Genomic DNA, 20,290 nt, shown 5'->3' with positions numbered 1-20,290 from the left:
TAGGTTTGTTCTGGAATATAAGACGCATAATTATTCAGACCTTTAAACCAACTAATCCTCTGAGCAAGATGATTATGCATGTACCTTTTACATTTAACTCTTTTAAATATTTCAACTTACAGTTACAGATGCTGATTGGGATATCGTAAAAGTTTACACTCCTTTAAGCTAAGCATTTGCAGTTTGATGAAAGTCAATAGTTTTTTTCAAAAGTCGAGCATGTTTTGTTAAATGAATTCATTCTAATTTGCAATTTGGAACATATATGTTTCAGTAAATAAAAACTTGTTTGTAATCGTACAGCACTTAACACCATTATTCAAAAAACTATATCAAAATCCGACACTTTTTGATCAAGACTACAATTTGTATTTATGAAAAAGTCAACGCTGTTAAGCACGCACCATGAATTAACTCGCAATGACTTGAATCCTTCGTCCTATATATCTCGTTGTAATTTGACTTATTTAATTCCCACTCAAAACCTTGTGATGTTTCTTCTCTACACAATTTTGTATTGCTTCCTGGACATAAAACTCCAAATTGCAAGTAATGATTTAAATATTAGGATCGATCCTGACACAAATACAATAATAATGAAGAAAATGGGAAAAAGAAGGGAATACAAGTTTTACTTGATAAGTACTATTTGCATGAAATCCACATCTGTTTCTAGGATTTATTTGGATTTAATTTTGATCAATTCTAACATTGTATTTGGATCTGCCAAGACATGCATTGATGGTTTTAAGTCGAATAAGACTCTAAACTCAACACAAACGGTGAATAAGCTACCCTATAAAACCAAGCATATACAACTATAATAGAGATTCTTCATTTATGCGTACTACTAGTATTTTGTTTGAGTATAATTACTGAGTTTTGCCAAGAGAAATAATTATAGTCACTGATTTCAAAATTCAAATCAAAATAAGATGATCAATAGAAAACAAAGAAAGTACCTATTAGAATAGTTCTTTGTGAATTACTAGGCCTTCAGAGCATCTCAAAATCATATTCCCTCCAAAAGATCCCTTACAAAGAGACAATATACTCTATACATAGTCACTGGTTTTCTCTCCAGAAGAGCCCTTATGGAGATAGGGTAGACTCCATCATAAATAGTGACACTAATGACTAATAGACTCTTGGCTTGTGGTATTCACACATCTACGAAGCAGGTATCTTTGTCGTGTATGGTTTTTATCTCGGATGTAAAACCACAAGATTGAAGAAGGTCTCTCGATCCTAAAATACACACGCCTTTCAACAAACAAATGTCACGCGGAAGACGACTTATGCTTGTACCTGCTACATCTAACCATTTTAAACATTTCATCTTACAGATGCTGCCGATTGGGATATCTTGTAAAATCTTACACTCCCCTAGGTCTAGCTGCTCTAAACGTTCTAATTGGTCAAGACCCTCCGGTAATTTCTCAAGTAATGAACAATCATCAAGAACAAGTTTTTTCAGATGTTTCAACATACAAATGGTATCCGGAAGATGTTTGATGATTGAGGATGACAGATATAGCCCTGCCAAACGTTCTAATTTGCCAAGATCCTTTGGTAATGTCTTAAGTGAACAACAACGTAAAAGAGTGAGCTTTCTCAGACGTTTCAGCATACAGATGCTATAAGGAAGATGTTCAATCTTTGCATACGACAAATATAGTGTCTTTAAACATTTTAGTTGGCCAAGATCCTCGGGTAACGTTTCAAGATAGAAACAATCACTAAGCTCAAGAAAAACCAGATGTTTCAACATACAAATGCTATCGGGAAGACGTTTAATCTTTGCAGATGACAAAGTAAGACTTTGTAAACATTTTAATCGGCCAAGATCCTCGGGTAACTTCTCAAGACTCCAACAATCTTTAAGTCGAAGAATTTCCAGATGTTTCATCATACAAATGCTATCCGGAAGATGTTTCATATTTGTCATAGAAAAACATAGCTCTTTTAGACATTCTACCTGGTCAAGGTCCTTGGGAGCCTCCAGATAGCCTTCCAATTTAAGCTTTCTTAAACGCCGTAACCCACAAATGCTTCCTGATAATGTCATGGGGTTTGTGCAAGCACATAGACCAAAAGAAAGAAGCTTCGCAAGATTCCCAGTCAATGTGGGATCATCTTTGTAAAAACATTCAAACTGAAACTTTCGCAAAGTATTATCGGGGTGAAGTGGGCATGTTTCTTGGGACTTGGCAAACAGATGTAACTCGGCTAAAGGGCCAACCTTGATTGATTCATACCTTCTACTAGAAGCATCTTTCCTTTCGTCAAACAGAAAAGATGTAAACCTCAAACAGCCAGTTAAGTCCAAGTAGACAAGATCTTCTAGACATCCAATGGGAACATGAAGTTTTACCAGATTCTTACATTCTTTTAGATCTAATTTCTTCAGATTTGGAGTCAACCCAAGGTCAAGGGTTTTCAACTTTGAACGACTAATGTTGAGGGATGTGAGCTTTAGACATTTATCGGCCATGTGAAGGTCTTCCAAATCATAACAGTTGTTAAGATCTAAATACTCCAGATTTGGAGTCTGTCCAATGTGTAGGGTCCTCAACTGTGAACTAGTGAGTGTCAGGGATACGAGATTCAGACATTTACCAGGCATGTGAAGTTCTACCAAAGCGTTGCAGTCTTGAAGATGTAAGAGCTCGAGGTTCACAGCTGGGCGAAGGTCGATTGTCTTCAACTTTGAATTGCTAAGGTCGATGGATTTGAGCTTTCGACATCCATTGAGCGTGTCAAGTTGTACCAAGTCACGACATCCTCTTAGAGACAACACCTCGAGATTTGGACTAGACCCAAGATCAAGGGTCGTCAACTCTGAATAACTGAGGTCAAGAATCTTGAGCTTGTTAAGAACCTAACATAAACAAATGAACAAGATCAATATTGGTTTAATTACAAAGCAATGGATGTATAGCATCATGTAAAACAAACAATCAACCATAATTAATCTACCTTTCTCTCTCCCCCTTCCCAAAGTTGTTTGATATTGCTCCATTCCATCTTAAGTGTAACAAGATCATTAGCTTGAAATGTGTTGGGTAAAGACCAGAAAGGGTACCGGTACCAACGCAGATATTGCAAAGCATTTGGAAAGTATTGGCTGACATTATCATATGTCCTTTCTTCCGCAAAATTATATCTTGTATTCTGAGATATGTGAACAAATCTAAGTTCCTTCATCTTTCTAAGACCCTTCATAACCATTTCAAAATTGCCTCCCATTAACTGGAATTGTATGTATCTTGTTGCTTTAGTACCCTGTAATGCAAAAGCAGTCACCATGAAACTTGTGTCATAAGAAATGCATAATAGGCTAGTTTCATATAAATTACAAATAAACTTGACCTTACCAAGTCATTAGCCAATATATCTTTAATTTCATCATCAATCCACAATCGGCTGTGTTTCTCAGGCTTATCTGGGTGCAAACGACGAACAATATTTCTGCCCATTTCTTCAATATGGTCATGCATGCTGCCACGCTCATCAACAATAGTTATGAGAGATTTTTGCTCAAGAACTTTTAAACCATTTGTTGCATGAAATCCACAACTTTCAAGCACATCAATTGCCGTATGTTTTGACCACCGTTTCAGAAAGCATGCAATATTTAGGAATATTTCTTTGTAATCCTCCTCCAGATTGTTATAGCTTAATTCTAATATTTGAAGAGTTTCCTTTAACGAAATTGTTTTTAATCTTTCTAGTGCATCTATCCATTCACTCTTATTTTTACCACAAAGAAATGAACCCAAAATTTTCATCGTTAAGGGAAGACCAGCAGCATACCGTACAACTTGTTCCGATAGCTCTTCATACCCTTGAATTGGAATCTCTCCCCCAAATGCATACCTACTGAAGAGCCCAATCGCTTCCTTTCTCGATAACAGATTGACATTAAGAATCAACTTCACCCGGTGTGCCACGAGCACCTGCTCATCTCTTGTTGTAATGATAATTCTACTTCCAGGTTTGAACCAATTAAGATTACCAGCTAATGCCTCAAGCTGGTCTATATGGTCCACATCATCTAGAACAAGAAGAGTCTTTTTATTACGCATCTTCTTCTTCATCATGATTTTCCCATCATGAACACTACTCACATTGATGCCTTGATCAAATAAGGCATCTTTAAGGACTTGATTTTGCAACAATTTCAAACCAGACGAAGAAGTGTTTGAATTTTCCCTAACATTCTCAACGAAGCTTTTAGCTTCAAACCGAAAGGATATTTGATCAAAAACCGCTCTGGCCAAAGTTGTCTTCCCAGCACCTCCCATCCCCTTGATACCGATTACACGAACATCATCGGTACCAATTTCTAAAGATGATACAACATCCTTTACCCTGGTCTCCATGCCTACTAGTTTTTCATCAGCATTGAAATCAATGGAACGTAACTGTAGTGAAATTTCTTCAATAATTTTTTGGATGAGTTTGGCTTCATGCCTATATATTAAAGAAGATTCAGTTAGTTTGCTCAAAATCCCACGTAACCATAGAACATAAGATGTCTTGGATGACCTTTTCGGACATATATAGATTACTAACAAACAAAATGAAGGAATATTGCAGAGATATAATAATAGAATAGTGATAACCGGGCAGATTGGAAATTAAACTAATAGATAAGCTCAAATAACTTCTTTTTTCCTTAGGGTTGAATTATGAAAAAAAAAAAAAAAAACAGAAACCTCTTTTGTGAAATTATTAGAAAATTGAAATTGGAAACTGAGTAACAATGGACATGATTAGGAATTATTCGTAAGTCGTAAGTTTGGTTAAAATTGATAAGAAAAAAGGGGTCCCGGCAGGTCAAAATCGGGTCAGGTATAACAACCCGGTCCAAACTATATCGACCAAAATGGGATCTTGTGATCAAAATTAAAGAATAATTATAAAAAGATATGATCGATGAAGGAAGGAATTACCCATTTGCAGTGTTCTTCAACTCCCATCCAGCCAGATCTGCGGCTTCTTTTAGAGTCTCTTTCCATTTCCCAGCAGCCTCATCATTTTCATGTTTAGCAAAAGCTTTTCCGACTGCCCCGCTTTGTTTCCGGACCTCTGTCGGTTCCACATCATAGAAGATGGGGTATGCAGTATGCTCAGTCGTCTTGTGACACCCCATTATCATCACAAGCTCATCCAAGCACCAAGCTGAAGATGCATAGTTCTTCGAGAAAACAATTATATAGAATTTTGAGTCTTTAATGGAACTGATGAGCTCATCACTGATCCTTTTCCCTTTTCTAATTGCCTCATCATCCTTGTAAGTATAAATGCCTTGCTGCTGAAGAGCATTGTAAAGATGATCAATGAAATTGGTGCGTGTGTCTTCACCTCTAAAACTCAAAAATACATCATATGTAAAGCTTTTCTGAATGGATGCAATCGAAGAAGAGGCCATTGAAGGTTAAGGCTTGAAGGATCTCCTATTCAGATCTTTGTTGCGTAAAGTTTATGTGAAATTTGGATGAGGTGACTAACCCTACCAAGAAGATAGTTGTGTGGTAATGCCAACGCCGAGATGTTGAAAAAGTGGTATTCTGGATAAAGGAACTAGGAAGGCCACTTTTTTGTAACTTCATCAGGACAAAATTAATTACATCGACCACGGGGAAATTGAGTTTTTTTTTAATATCATTAATTATTTATTTTTGAAAAATAACACTTGCTTCGGAATAGATCATTCGGGACTAGGGATAGCACAAAAACTCGAACCGACGGGGAAACCCGAAACCTAATTATTTCGGATCGGGTAACAGGTTGTTATCAGGTTCGGGGCAGGAAGTGGGTTATCCCCGCCCCGATTATATATATATATATATATATATATATATATATATATATATATATATATATATATATATATATATATATATATATATATATATATATATATATATATATATATATATATATATATATATATATATATATATAGAGGGTTAGGATTAAATGTGAATGATATATATTGTGTGAGTGTATGATAAGTTTTGGACCATTAGATTTAAATGTGTATGTAGCTAAGATTATATGGTATACCATAATTACAATGGAACACAACATACATAAACATATATTTATAATAAGAAATTAAAAATAATTATTATAAAGACATAATTTATATTTTGTTTAATTCTCAATAAGGAATGTATTGAATGAATTTTTGTAACCGATTGCAACCACATTTAATTTTTGTAAAAAGAGAAGTTTAATATTATCTGTGCGTTCTTTAAAAATACGATATAATATATTCTGCATATTTAAATTCTTTAAGAATAATTTCATCATTTAGCATGATTAAATTTTTTAATACCATCAATTGGAGTATATTCTTTTAGAATGAGTGCTACCTTCGTTATTGTATTTCAATTTTGTTTATTATTGTTTGTGTATTCTTTATGAATATGGTATAGTACAACATATATTATCGAAAATAATACTTTGAATAAAAAAGTCTGTAACATGATTACTTTGTTATAATTGAAGAATTCTTTGAGAATTCAATAACTCTTGAAGAATACAAGACCTAAAATTCTTTATGTTTCAACTTTTTTGGATCAACATCCATTAACAGTGACCACAACTAATATTCTTTAAGAATAATATTAACATTCTAGGAAAAAAAATTAACTGCAAATGGTTTGAAGAATAATTTAACATGGTCTATACAATCAAAAACAGTAGTTAATAAATAACAAAAAAGTAATTAGTATTCTTGCATGCTTGTAACCGAAACCATGATTTAAGGAAAATATACGACTTCATTTTTTGGTTAGTAAATAATTATATTTAAACTTCCAAAATTACCTTTTACTTATTTAATTAATCATTTATTGTTTTTCTAAATTCTCATTGGTTCACACATTCACACAATAATTAAGGTTTATATATGAACCTAACTCTATAAATAGAATAATTAAATGGTTAGTGGAGTGTTGTAACACCCCGTTTTAAATAGAATAATTAAATGGTTAGTAGAGTGTTGGTTTCGGGGTGCCCAATGATATACTTTTGATTTCTGAGGGATTAAAAGTGTAAATCCTGGACTTAAGTTGAAATGAATTATCATGGAAGGGCCATTTAGTAACAATTGGATATAAATTGAAAGAATTTGAAGGCTTAGGGGATTGATTGGTAATTTCGGGACTTGATTTGTAAGGATTTTCAGAAGGAGGGGTTAAATGGAAATTTATGGGTCTTAATTAAGAATAATTTGTAGAGGAGGGTTTGTTTTGTAAATGTTGGACTGGTATTGAAAAGAATTATGGGAGCAAGGGTTTAAAGGGTAAATTAAGGATTTGTTTTGTAAGAAAAGGGAGGAGGATGGACTATTTCCGTCAATATGGATCCTTGTTTTTATGGAACGGATACAACTGCTCCATCATTCACACCCTGACCCTAAATCATAAGCACCCATCACCCCTTCCCCTTATACCTCCCGTTCCCTCTTCCAGCCGCTGCACTACTCGTTAACCTCGGTTCTCCGCAACCTCCTCCGAGCTTCTCTGATGTTCCAACCTCCAACTGACTGTCGTCGCTGCTTCACCCTCCAAACGTCACAGTCGCTGCTGGTGACATCGTAGGCAGCCAAGGGAGAGTCGTCAAAGACCATTGGTGCCACCTCCTTGCCGTGTTTTTCTTTTTCATTTCCATTTCTATTCCGGCATGGTTGCACCGCCGTTGTGCCCAATCGTGAGGAGCGAAGCCACCGCCGCCATTGGTTGAAGACCACCATTTCGCTATTGTATTCGCTGCCACCAGCTATCACCGCTCCTATGGTGGCTGAGGAAGAAAAAGACCAACGTTGGGATGCCGGGAGTAAAGAGGGACAACCCTTGCTGTCGTTGTTGCCCGCCTCTTGGGTTTCCGCTGCCGCCTCACGCCACCAGGTGGGTGGCTGGGGTCATTTTGTGAACAGATAGGGTGTACGTGATCTTCTAGCCGGAACTCGCAAGAGTTGCCACCTCTGACCACCGCCTGTAGCCATGGGTGGTTGTGTGGGTGTGTGTGTATTAGTGTATGTAGTTATATTAGTATGTGTGTGTGTTTTGGATAGTGTTGTAACTTGTAAATGGTGCTGAAATAATAATAGGAAATCCATAACCACCACCATGAGGTGGTGGCTGCCGCTTCCTGCTGCCACCGGCCGCCGTGCTGAGTGGTGTGTGCTTGCTTCGTTAAGTTTGATACGTTTAGGGTGCTTGAAACCCTAATGGGCCTTGTAAACCCTAGTGGACTCTAATGAACCCCAATAAAACCTTAATGGGTTTAATGATATTTTAGTGGGCCTTATAGGCCCAATAAAGCCCTAATTGACCTAAAAGCCCACCCATTTGATTAATAGGCTAGTATTTGGTTGGAAACCCTAATGCCAATAAAACTCAATTTTTGGGAATTAATCGGGTCATTCACGAGAATTATTTAAGCTTGAAATATCAAATAATAATCATTGGCAAACTAACTTAAGGCAATAATGGACTTAATGGATTACGTCCTTAAAGGGTTAAGTAAGAAACACTTTACCCTAATCATCATTTCATTTGGAAACCCTAATTTTGGGATTATGAGCTTGGACTTATCGGGACCCACATTTGGGTCATTGGGATGGAATTGTGTATTAAACCTAATCCTAACATATAACTTATTTACTAAAGTAAGGGACTTAATGTATTAAGTCCTTAATGGGTTAAGTGAGAAACAATTAACCCTAATTGTCACTTTATATGAAACCCTAATTTCTTTTGGGCCTTCTATTGGGCTTTGGTAATTGGATTATAAATGGGCCATCCAAGAATAATCATAAGGACTAGAATATGTTGATAGGCTTAGGGTAAGGCCCATATGAGGGTATGGGCCCAATTTGGAAAATTGGGCCATATGTTGTACTTTGGAGCATTACTTGACTTTTGGGTCTTTGGAGTGTGAGTTGGATCGTGGACCTGGAACCAATTATTTATTGGGTATTGTTTGATGTTGACAGTTCGGGAAGCTGTCAACCAGCAGCTAGAGTTTTATCTGCGGGACTTCAGCAGTGCCATGTGAGTTATCATCACTATATTAACAGGGTCTACGACACCAAGGCCGGCCCTTTATGATTTACATCCTGGTTTAGGATGGTTGCTATGTTATTGATATGCTAGATTACATCCTGGTTTAGGATGGTTGCTATCTTATTGATATGATAGATTACATCATGGTTTAAGATGGTTGCTATGTTATTGATATGCTAGATTTCATCCTGGTTTAGGATGGTTTCTATGTTAGATTTTGGATAGATCGGTATCCTGGTTATAGTATGCTTTGTATGCTGTTATGATTTGTTAGATCGGCATCCTGGTAGATAGGATGTTGTTATGTTATTATGATTGTTATATCGATATCCTGGTATATAGGATGATGCTATGTTAGTGACCTGTTTAGGTCGGTATCCTGGTTATAGGATGTTGCTATGATTGGTGATCTGTTAGATTGGTATGACTGTTATGTATGCAAGTGTATGATATTTGTGTACACGTGCTTGTTTGATTTGGGGTTGGGTTGAGGCAGTCCTGCTTTGTGTGGGAGGCTAACATACCCAGGGCGGTTCGGATAACCTGAAGGCCCTGTAAAGGGATTCAGTCAGACCGAAGGCCCGACGAGCAGTCCGGATAGGCTGTAGGCCCTGCGAGGCAGTCCAGACGCGCCGAAGGCTCGGAGAACAGTCCATATAGACCGAAGGCCTGTGACGCGGTCCAGTCAGGCTAACGACTTATTATGCATGCTGTTTAATATTGGTTATATGATATGGTTATGTTGTATGGTGTTGGTATTTTGGGGTAACTCACTAAGCTCTCGGGCTTACAGTTTCAGTTTATTGTTTCAGGTACATCAGATGATCGCAGAAAGGCAAAGGCGTGATTGTACAAATCCTCATATTTTATAGTCTTATGAATTGATTCTGGGGATAGTCTAATGTCTAAACTATTTTGAAAAACAAACTATAATAACTTCATGGTTTTGAAATGTATTAAAAAGTTTTAATTTGGCTCAAATTTAATGGGTGTTTCAAGTTGGTATCAGAGCCTTGGTTTGAGTGAATTAAAGGAACATTCGTGTGAATCCAATCTCAAATCAAGGAAAGATTTTCGAAATGATTTTAAATGATTTTCAAAATAAGTAAAAGATGATGTGAAGTGTACGATCAGCCGGAGCCAGTAAGTTGACCCCAAAATATGATACTGATATTTGATATTGTGATATGCTAGAACAGCATGCTAGTACTAGGCTAGGGATCTTCAGGAATTGCATGATAGAATTGTGTGATTACATGATGCCTGTTAGCCTAGGGTTTCCTTATATGAGATTGACATCATTACTATAGATGTTTAGTGTATGCATCACGACTATACATAACTAAGATCTTATAGCCCAAGAATGTTTGATTCGGCCTTATGCTCTGTTCTTATTGATTGGGGCTTAGGGTAAGATTGGATATTCAAAAGTCTATAGGGTCCAGCATTATGTATGGCTAGCATACACTAGTGTTGTGGGGTTGGTGGAAGTTTCATGGATGGGTGGGTTGTGTAAGGCCGGGAGGCCAGTTATGTGATATTTAGCATTCCTCCAGGAGTGAGGATTGAGCGCTCGCTATGATTACATATATTTTTAGGGCGTTGTGATGATACTTGAGACAAATATGGGTAGGTGTGGAAGGTACTATGGGCCCGTACTGCTGATAGCACATGACCCATACGCGTAGCAAGGAAGACACAACCCCTAGGGTTTAGTTTGGAATTGGTTCTTTGTCATTATATGGGTTATCAGAGATCTTCCTGGTGTCTTACCAGAATGGTGGTTACGAGACGTCTAGAGACCAGATCCAGGTTAGGATCGGGAGCTGCCTGCCAGGATAGGCCAGCATTGTCAAAGGACCGTGTCAGTGAGATCATCCGGGAGGAGGTGATCGAGTTTGTCTGGGGACAGTTAACGGAGATGTGTGGGTCTATTAAGACCTCCATGGTTGAGTATTTCGACGAACGCTATGCAGCCATTGTTGAGACGGCTGCCGCAACAGCTTCAACAGTTGTAACGTCGGTAGGGGAGGAGCTGGTCGAGCTTTCCAGTACCGGGACTCGTTACTGGGGCATATTTTGATGAGCAGAAGAGGCTAGTACATGAGTTTCTAGATTTTAGGCTCAGGGGTTTGCTCAAGGCCGGAATGAGAGTCGTGAGGACTCCGGAAAGGAGTGATGACTAGGTTCAGTTGGGGTTTCGCAGCTGGAAGTAGAATGATTAATTGGTGGATTGGAATATCGTTTTATAGGGTAAGGATTATTCCCTTTCACTTTATGAGCCCGAAGGACTGAGCAGGCTAGTGACCCTAGGATCAGGCTGTATTCCAGCTCGGGGTCAGCTAGTCGTAGGGGTTGGCGACAATATTTCAGCATTGGTGAACGCGGGTGTGTTGATGTGGCATAAGTATCTTGTGAGATCCGATTCACCTTGGATCTCTTGCATCAAACGGTAAGGATTGATTGTGCGATTCTTTGCACTTTCGGGATCGGAGATTATGTCTTGGGAGCAGTTGTAGCCCAGTTTAGGATAGAGGTTGTTTCAGCTACTGCAGTTCAGCTGTGGATGATCGAGCTGGCGAGTGAGTCAGGGTGCGAGACCCTGAATGATATGATTTCTAGAGCCGAGAGCGGGAGATTTTTTGGAGCACTTTGGGGAAGAAGGGTATTATGTGGGAGGCCTGCGGATAGGATCCCACAGGATGGGTATTCTGTTGGATTAGTGTCTAAGTCTATAACTATTTTGGTATGTACTTGACCCGATGGTGCATGGTCCTTTTGGGTTGCCTTCACCAAGGCAACTTGCTAAGATGAATTATGGAGAGAAAGGATTAATTATGATTTATTAATATATTATGAGAATAATATATTAAAGGAGAAATCATATTGTTTAATTAGTATTAGTCAAGAATTAATTGATAATTAGTTTTGTGGCTAAAAGAGATTAATTAAACTTAAGGGACTGGAATTGTAGTTATAAGATAATTGCATTTCGGCTATGGATCACCTTGGAATAATAGGTTGGACAAATTCTATGGGGAAACCCATTAGAAATCGTCCAAGGGATATTCTAAAAGGGTCCATGGGCTGCTTAGGGCTTAAGCAATCAAATTAGGGTTTCCTAGTTGAAAACCCTAATAGCCTACATGTATATATAGTACCCTTAAGCCCCAAAAACGTGGCTAACAATTCATCTAGGTTTTCAAACCAGATCTTCACAAGACTTAACTGATCACTGCCACTTCTCAGCGTTTATGTCATCCGTCGAACCCCGATCAATCAAAGAAGCATTACTAGAGCCCGACTGGATTGCTGCGATGCAGGAAGAGCTAGCAGAATTCGAACGAAACAGTGTGTGGCAACTCATACCAAAACCGCAAGGTCACACCATTGTTGCCACCAGATGGGTGTACAAGAACAAGCTCGATGAAGTCGGATCCGTAGTCAGAAACAAGGCAAGGCTAGTTGTAAAGGGCTACAGTCAACTTGAAGATGTTGACTATGATGAAACGTATGCTCCGGTAGCTCAAATGGAAACCATCTGAATCTTTCTAGCATATGCAGCCTACAAAAACGTCAAAGTTCATCAAATGGATGTTAAGAGTGCTTTTCTAAATGTCGAATTAAAGGAAGAGGTCTATCTTCAGCAACCTCCTGGTTTCGAAAGTATTGAATTCCCTGACCACTGCTATAAACTTAAGAAGGTAGTCTACAGTCTGAAGCAAGCCCCAAGAGCGTGGTACGAGACTCTTTCTGAATTCCTTGTCTCGTCAGGATATAAAAGAGGAGTAATTGATCCCACTTTATTTAGAAAAGCAAATGGTGATCACCTTATGCTAGTACAAATATATGTGGATAATATCATCTTCAGATCCACAGATCAGAGGATGATGGATGATTTTGCTAAGCTCATGAGTAACACATTTTCAGATGATCTTGAATAGAGAGATTAACTTCTTTCTAGGACTTCAAATTAAATAGATTCCTCAAGGGATCTTCATCCATCAAGAAAAATATACCTCTGAGCTGCTAAAGAAATACTCAATGGATAACTACTCTTCAGCTAAGGTCCCCATGGCCTTTGGTTATAAGATTTATGTTGATCCCTCAGGAGAACCTGTTGATCACAAAACTTATAGAGGCATCATTGGCTCTCTCATGTATCTCACTGCCAATCGACCAGATATAGTTTTTGCAACGGGTGTATGTGCAAGGTATCAGGCTGATCCAAAAGTATCTCATATGACCGCAGCCAAACAAATACTACCGTACCTTAAAGGAAGCAAGTCTCTTGGCCTATGGTATCCTGCATGCAACGAATTTAGTCTGCAAGCGTTTACCGATGCGGATCATGCCGGATGCAAACTTGATCGAAAGAGTACATACGGTGGATGTCAATTTTTGGGAGGAAGACTTGTCAGCTGGTCCTCAAGGAAACAGAGTTGTGTTTCATTGTCTACCGCAGAAGCTGAATACGTGGCCGCAACCAGCTGTTGTTCTCAGGTGTTATGGATGAAAACACAACTGTTAGACTACGGATACAGAATGTTGCGGATACCAATTTACTATGATTCTGAAAGTGCTATAGCGATTTCCCACAATCCTATCCATCACTCGAAGACCAAGCATATTGAACTATGGTATCATTTCATCAAACACCACATTATGAAAGGTAACATTGAACTCATCTTTGTCTCTATTGCGGTTCTAAATAAAAGTTATTTATAATGTATGGTTTGGCATATCCTGTGTACCGCAGTCCATGTACTGCAACCACATATTATACTTATCTTTTATTGGTCCCTCATGTTTGTTATTACTAATCTATCTTACAAGTGCTCTTCTCAATTTCTTCTGCTATGATCATCAACAATGGCAAAGGATCCATCCACAATGATGTGTCCATCCGCAGTCTCATTTTTTTTTCAGATTAAAAAAAAAACAAAAAAAGATTCTTTTTCAAACCTTTAAAAAAAACAACAAAAACAACCTTTTAAAATTTTAAAAAACAAAAATAGTATGCTATTTAATGATAATTCATTAAATAAAACATTAAATAAAAACATTCTTTGAAGAAACTGTCACATTCTCCTTTTCTAAAACAATGTGTCGGATCTATTTTAGGTATGATGACAAAAAGATCGTTTTCCACAAACACAACCTTAATCTGTCCTTTCCTTATACCCAGCATGTCCCATCCGTTCCAACTTCTTCTCCCTATCCACATGATATCCAGACGTGATAACGCACGTCTGACTCTTCATTAAATGCACACCCCATTTGGAAAATCTCCCAAATCTTTTTAAAATCGTTTCATCATGTGTGGCTGAGATTTAATCCCAATTTCAAAGATTCCCTCCAAACAACCTTTTGCTCTTATCCCCGTTTTACCTAGGGTAAAATCCAGTTACCGTTCATCACCTCTCCTATATAAACTCTTCTTCTTCCCCATTACCACTTTACGCTTTCTGAACCTTGAACCTTCAAAGATCTCAGTGCATTCACAAATTCCTGTATCCTTCTTGCTTTCTCAAAATTTCTACAATGGTGAAATCAGGTGTTTCAAAGAAACACTCAAAAGCTTCTGGATCAGTAAACCCAACTGGTTCAGATTCTCCCACAATCGCATCGAGTAACTTCAGATCCATATTCGAAGAACACCCTTCTTACAATGCTCCCACAAAACTCATCATCAAATATCTGAAAAATCACCTTTTGTTTGGTCCCTTTGATGCATTCACAGATGTTATTCCACTCTCAACCCTATACAAATGTGCCTTCTCCGCATATTGCCCAATCGATAACCCTCAAGAGGTTCATCTGAACCTGATCAATGATTCCTTGGTTATCTTGACCAAAGAAAAATTTCTCAACGCCATTAACCTGCTTGTCCATCCCTCTATTAAGTTTTTCTCTCCTTCCATGGCGGACATCACTACAGCTCTATATCAGATGGGTTACCAGAAAAGGATCAAAGGTATTGGCGAATTCAAAAAGAACTAATTGCTTGCGGTCTGACAATTTGTATGCCATTTCATTATCCGCAGGCTATCCGGCAGAACCGGAGGAACGGATAACATAGGTCTCAAGCTTTTGGAATTATTATGGAGCATCTTCACCGGCCGAGATGTAAACTACGGAAAAATTCTTTGGGATGATTTTCTACAATATATTCCCAAAGAAAGTCCGAAGCAGAACCCAACTGAACTTACTTTTGCTAGATTCCGGTCTCTTTACATATCAGACCTACATGCGGATGCTGGAATAGACATAGGGAGTGACATCAAATTCTTTGTCACAAAGGATCTCAAAAGGTACACTCCTTCTTTTGATCAAACTATTTTTGGCCCAATCCGTAGACTTCCCACTCATATTCTTTCTACCCTCGGTCTTGAGACTGCTGATGTCTCAGACCACATTGAGGCTACAGAGGGTATTGGCCCATACCTTCCTACCCCGCCTCTTCCATCCGATGCTCTAAACCCTGAAGGTACCACAATCCCTTCTTCTACCACTCTTTCTAATGTCTCTCAAAGACGAAAGCACAAAGTTTCCTCTCTCCATGGTCCCCGAAACACAAATAAATCAGAAACTTCCAAAAAGGATGCACCCAAACCCTCCAAGAAAATGAAGACCCCACCTGTAATCATTACTGAGGAACCAAGTCATCATGACTCCAGCAGTCCCTCTGAAGAGGATAACCAACCCATATCAATCCTCAAGAAATGAAAACCTGATCCTTCTAGCTAAATGCATGCCCGGACCGATACCTCAGCCTCTCAACAGGCTCTGGTAGTCCTTGGAATGCCTGCGCATCCATTTGATACTACCATCCTTTTCCTTTCAGACTCAGAAAGTGAGTTTGATTCACAACAAAGAGGAGACTCCCCCCATTGTTATCCCAAGAGGATGATACTGGTTCTCACCCTAAAGTCTCTAGGGCCTCCCGACTACATATTTTTTCTCCTGAGGAGTTGAACTTTATCCTGTTGAGCGTCACCCAAACACTACAAACACCTTCCCAACTGCAGGGAACTTCTTCTGCCCATGCCAGAACTGAGCCAAGGCCATACTTGACCACGGGTCAAGGAGACCAAGGAGGCTCAGGAAATCCTACTCTGCTTACATTAGTAACAAGTGGTTTAGGAACAGTGAGCACAATTGTACAAGGATCCGTGAACCCAAGGGACACCTTGGTGTTGTCACAACTAGAAATTTTGTGTCATGTAATCTATACACTCAAGTTAATGTGAATCAAAACTTAAGAGCATGTGTGATACCTACTATTATCACATCAAAAACTTCAATCAAATACATCCTACAAGTGCTACAAATGGTCATCAAACAATTAGAAACCCTAGAAGTTCTTGTTTAGATCCACTTTGGACTAGGACTTCCTTATTGGACCCAAATGGACCAATAAGCTTCCAATTTGACTATCATGGGCATAGAACCCTAATTGGGCTCTATTTGGACCCACATTAATTTATTTCAACATTTTGGGCCATATTGGGCCTAGAATGAAATGAATTAAAAGCTATGATCCATGAATAACCTAAACTAGTCCAACAAATATGTAAAAATCATATTATATTCTTTTATGTTAAAACTCACCCAAACTAACTCTAATATTGGGCTTAGGGGCAAAAAGCCCAAATTTTCCTTTTCCTTCAAGATTCTCAGCCCAAGGCCCAAGTCCAAGAAGAAGTGGTGAGGAGTTGACTTTGGGTTGCCACCTCATTATTGTCTTTTGGATTTCCATGCAACATATCACATACCTCCATGCAAGTATCACTTCAAAGATCACTTCTTCTTTCCTCTTTCCCCCTCTCGGCCGAATCCCAAACACACACATAAACATTTCACTCATCTTTTCTCTCAAGGAGCTCTCTCCATTTCTTTCCAAATTTTCGAAGATCTAAGAGGAATTCAAGGGAGTTCTTCCACAAAAATCATCATCTAAGGTAAGGTTTTGCTTGGATCTATGACTTATATTCTTTGTTTTATCAAAAACCTCTTCCTAATCCATGCAAAAATCGTGATCTTGCACCCTAGAAAACTCCATAAACTCGAAAACTTCATCAAGGGGTGCTAAGGCCAAAAATCACTTCATTTCTTCCATCCTTTCTTCAAAAACCGAATCAACACCCAAGGTGAGCTTCATACCCCCTATTTTCCGTTTTTATGAGTTTTGTGGGGGGGGGGGGGGGGGGGAATACAAGTGAAAGTGTAGATCTATATATGTTTTGTATGCCTTGTATGATTTCCATGCTTATATGTGTGTTTTTGTGTGTTATAATGTTGGATCTAGCCATAAAACCCCTCAAGACCGAGATATATCTTATGTTAAATGATACTAGCATCAAGTATATTCCTACATACAAAGTGTTCCAAGAAAAATAGCTAAATGGCTTAGTAACATTTTCTTTGGGCTAAAAACTAAATTTTTGGACATAAAATGCTAAAAATATAAAGTTAAAGGGCCCAAATTGAAATATTTCGAAATCTGATGGGGGAGATGAGCCAAAACAGTTTCCATAATGTATTTTCTGAAAAAATGCTTGTTGGAGGATTAAAAACATAAATTTCAAGCTTAATGGGCTAAAAATGACATTTTCGGCCCAATAAGGCCCATTATGCGAAATTTTCTGTTTTGGAGGGCCAAAACTGTGTTTTTCTGTAAAACAGTGGACTATTAGTGTTCCAAGTCCTTTTCCAAGGTTTAAAATGCTTTTTAAATTTAAAAAGGACCAAAGTTGCAAAATTTTTCCAATTTGGGCCAAAATTGTCAAAATTGCGAAAAAGAGGGGTTATAACCGAGAAAACTGCATTTTCAGGGACTTAAACTGTTTTCAATGAAAAATATGCTGAAAAATATTAATTTAAATAATTTTTGGTGTTAAAATGTCAAGAAAAATGATTTAAGGACCAAACCGGAAAGTTATTTAATTAAAGAGTTGAAAAATGTAAATTTTACAAACAATGAGGGGCTGAAAACAGAAAACTTCCAAGGCTAATTCAATACACGCAATTTGATCAAATAATGGCACTGCGACTATCGACGAAATACAATACACAACAATACCAAAAGTCGTTGCTAAACGAATTGGTTCGGTCTCGAACCAATAAAAACCCGAAACTACTAACGCGACGATATCTCGATTCATACAAGTAACGTTTGGGAATTCAATATACATGCGAGTGTGCACAGACGTCTACGCACCATCTTTGGGCCCCAAAGTGTAAAATCTTGCTTGTTGGGCCTAGCTAGCCCAATGACCTGATCTTAAGGCCCGAAGACTTCTATCTTACGAGGTGTTGGGTTTTACCGATCTAACACAATGTAAAAGGACTTTCAATGGCTTGTATACTATCGGCCCCAAGGGTCCTTTGGTATTGCTAGTAAAGTCGATATTTCATGCGAGGCGGGTCAGGGACCCCTCGTACTTTTTTTATCCCCAACCGGTTAATGGAGTCATCGGGGCCTTCGTGTCCTCTTTCTCTTCGGATGTGGGACTACACGTAGTCAGGGCGGTTGGATAACGTGATTAGTACGGACGACGCCTACGGGATCGTTAGTATAGCTATAAACTGGTCGTTTGTGTAATGCGTGTTTGTAGCGATTAATCATGCTCAAAAATAATCCAACGTCGCCTGGGATTGATACTTCACGTATTGCAATGGTCTCAATGTAAATTCATGGAATTCAAAGAATTAGGAAAACATCGGGTTTTCCTAGGGTTTTTCAATACATACGGATTCGAAATGTATACAAGTTTAATGAACAATTTTTTTTACAAGTATAGAAACAAACAAGCATACCTATAGATCTTCACAAACGTTTTCAAAAGCTTTTCTTTTCAGAAAATATCGGATTTTCTGGTGGTTTTCAAACGACACGAAACATTGTTTATCAAATACCGCTTATGAACTCACCAACATTTCACATGTTGACGTTTTTCAAAATACTTGTATTCTCAGGTAACCAATGAACCAAAGGAAAATGTACTCAGTGATGGCTTGTAGTTTACTTGTTAACGAACCGAACAATTTATTTTTGGGAATGTAATGTTCGAGACAATGTACTTCATGTAAACTTTATTGGTTGTATTATATTAATGCATGGTGACGAATGTTGTTACGTTTCATATATATTCAATGTTATGGTATTCAATTGAGTCACATTAGCCCCCGGACGTTTCCGCCGTCTGGTTCGGGGGTGTGACAGGTGTGAACTCAAGGAATTGACGGTGATGATTCAAGTGATTCTTGGAGAAAGTTTCAACCATCTACCGAAGCTGAAGCCAAAAAGTATGCTGCTTTCCGAAGGGCTTTCCAAGCCCGTAAAGATCAACAAGTCAAGCAGCAGCAACAAAAAGAACAAGAAATACAAGCCGTGGCCAAGTATTGGGCAAATGCTACTAGCAATGCCAATACCGTAGCCACCATCCTTAAAGTTCAAGACCGGATGACTCAGATGGCTGAAACTCTACAAAAGCATCAAGAAAAAGTTGTTGCCCAACAAACATCCAAAGTTCCTCATACTCCGGTTTTTGAAGGATCACAAGACGAAGGACCCGAAATCGAACTCAACTCTGCTCCCACCTTCGGTCTTGATGATGATGACCTTCAAGAGGTAAACAAACCCTCTCCTTCTGATGACGACCTAATGATGTTTGATGAAGGTGAAGAATCCAGTGGTTCTCATCACTCCACCTCTAAACCCAAAAAGAAGAAGAAGAATGTTGTGACCAGGAAAGAATTCTTAAATCTCCAAGCCAAGGTCAATCAAATCCTGGCTGCGTTCAAGCCAACTCAACCGTAACCCGATGATATTCCTGGACCGCAGTCGTTGATTGAAAGGATTGAGCGACTGGAAGCGCATGAGAGAATGGCTGCGGAGCGCATCTCTTTGAAAGTTGAAATGGGGATCAGGTCCCTTGACAATAATCGCCAAGCTGGCCACAAGGAATTTCTGGCTACTGCTAAACGCCTCATCACTGAGGTAACCGCAGTCAAGACAAATCTTCAGGCAACCATTACAGATCAAGTCTCCAATTCTACAAAACTGATTATTGAGACTCACACAGCTTATGAGTCTGCAATCTTTGTTCTTCACTCTACTATCAACCGGCTGCAACGTTCTTTAACTTCAAACTTCCATGGTCCTGAGATTCTTCATCTCATTAAGGACATTCACAAGC

The 20,290-nt window shown here is 38.5% G+C and overlaps 1 protein-coding gene across 8 annotated transcripts; it reads right to left on the bottom strand.

Annotated features, from left to right (window-relative positions):
* Positions 1-222: 222 nt before the first annotated feature.
* LOC145072472 (disease resistance protein RPV1-like) lies at positions 223-5,563 on the bottom strand. Of its 8 annotated transcripts, none has more exons than XR_013691033.1 (6): positions 4,959-5,563; positions 3,378-4,476; positions 2,980-3,285; positions 963-2,881; positions 636-723; positions 405-536 (listed from the first exon to the last, which is right to left on the bottom strand). XR_013691033.1 is itself a non-coding variant. In XM_079018897.1 (4 exons), exons 1-4 carry the CDS (start codon positions 5,435-5,437, stop codon positions 1,163-1,165), a joined length of 3,603 nt encoding a protein of 1,200 aa, XP_078875023.1. In that variant the 5' UTR covers positions 5,438-5,563; the 3' UTR covers positions 223-1,162. The 8 variants fall into 8 exon arrangements, 1 of the variants encoding a protein (XP_078875023.1); XR_013691035.1 differs by having other exon boundaries at positions 405-524; XR_013691030.1 differs by having other exon boundaries at positions 636-2,881.
* Positions 5,564-20,290: the final 14,727 nt, after the last annotated feature.

The sequence above is a fragment of the Lactuca serriola genome, chromosome 9 (assembly GCF_051521515.1).
Source record: "Lactuca serriola cultivar US96UC23 chromosome 9, Lser_US96UC23_V15, whole genome shotgun sequence".
Lineage (NCBI taxonomy): Eukaryota > Viridiplantae > Streptophyta > Magnoliopsida > Asterales > Asteraceae > Lactuca > Lactuca serriola.
Note: the sequence above shows the minus strand (reverse complement) of the source record. Positions and strands in the feature narration are given on the sequence as shown.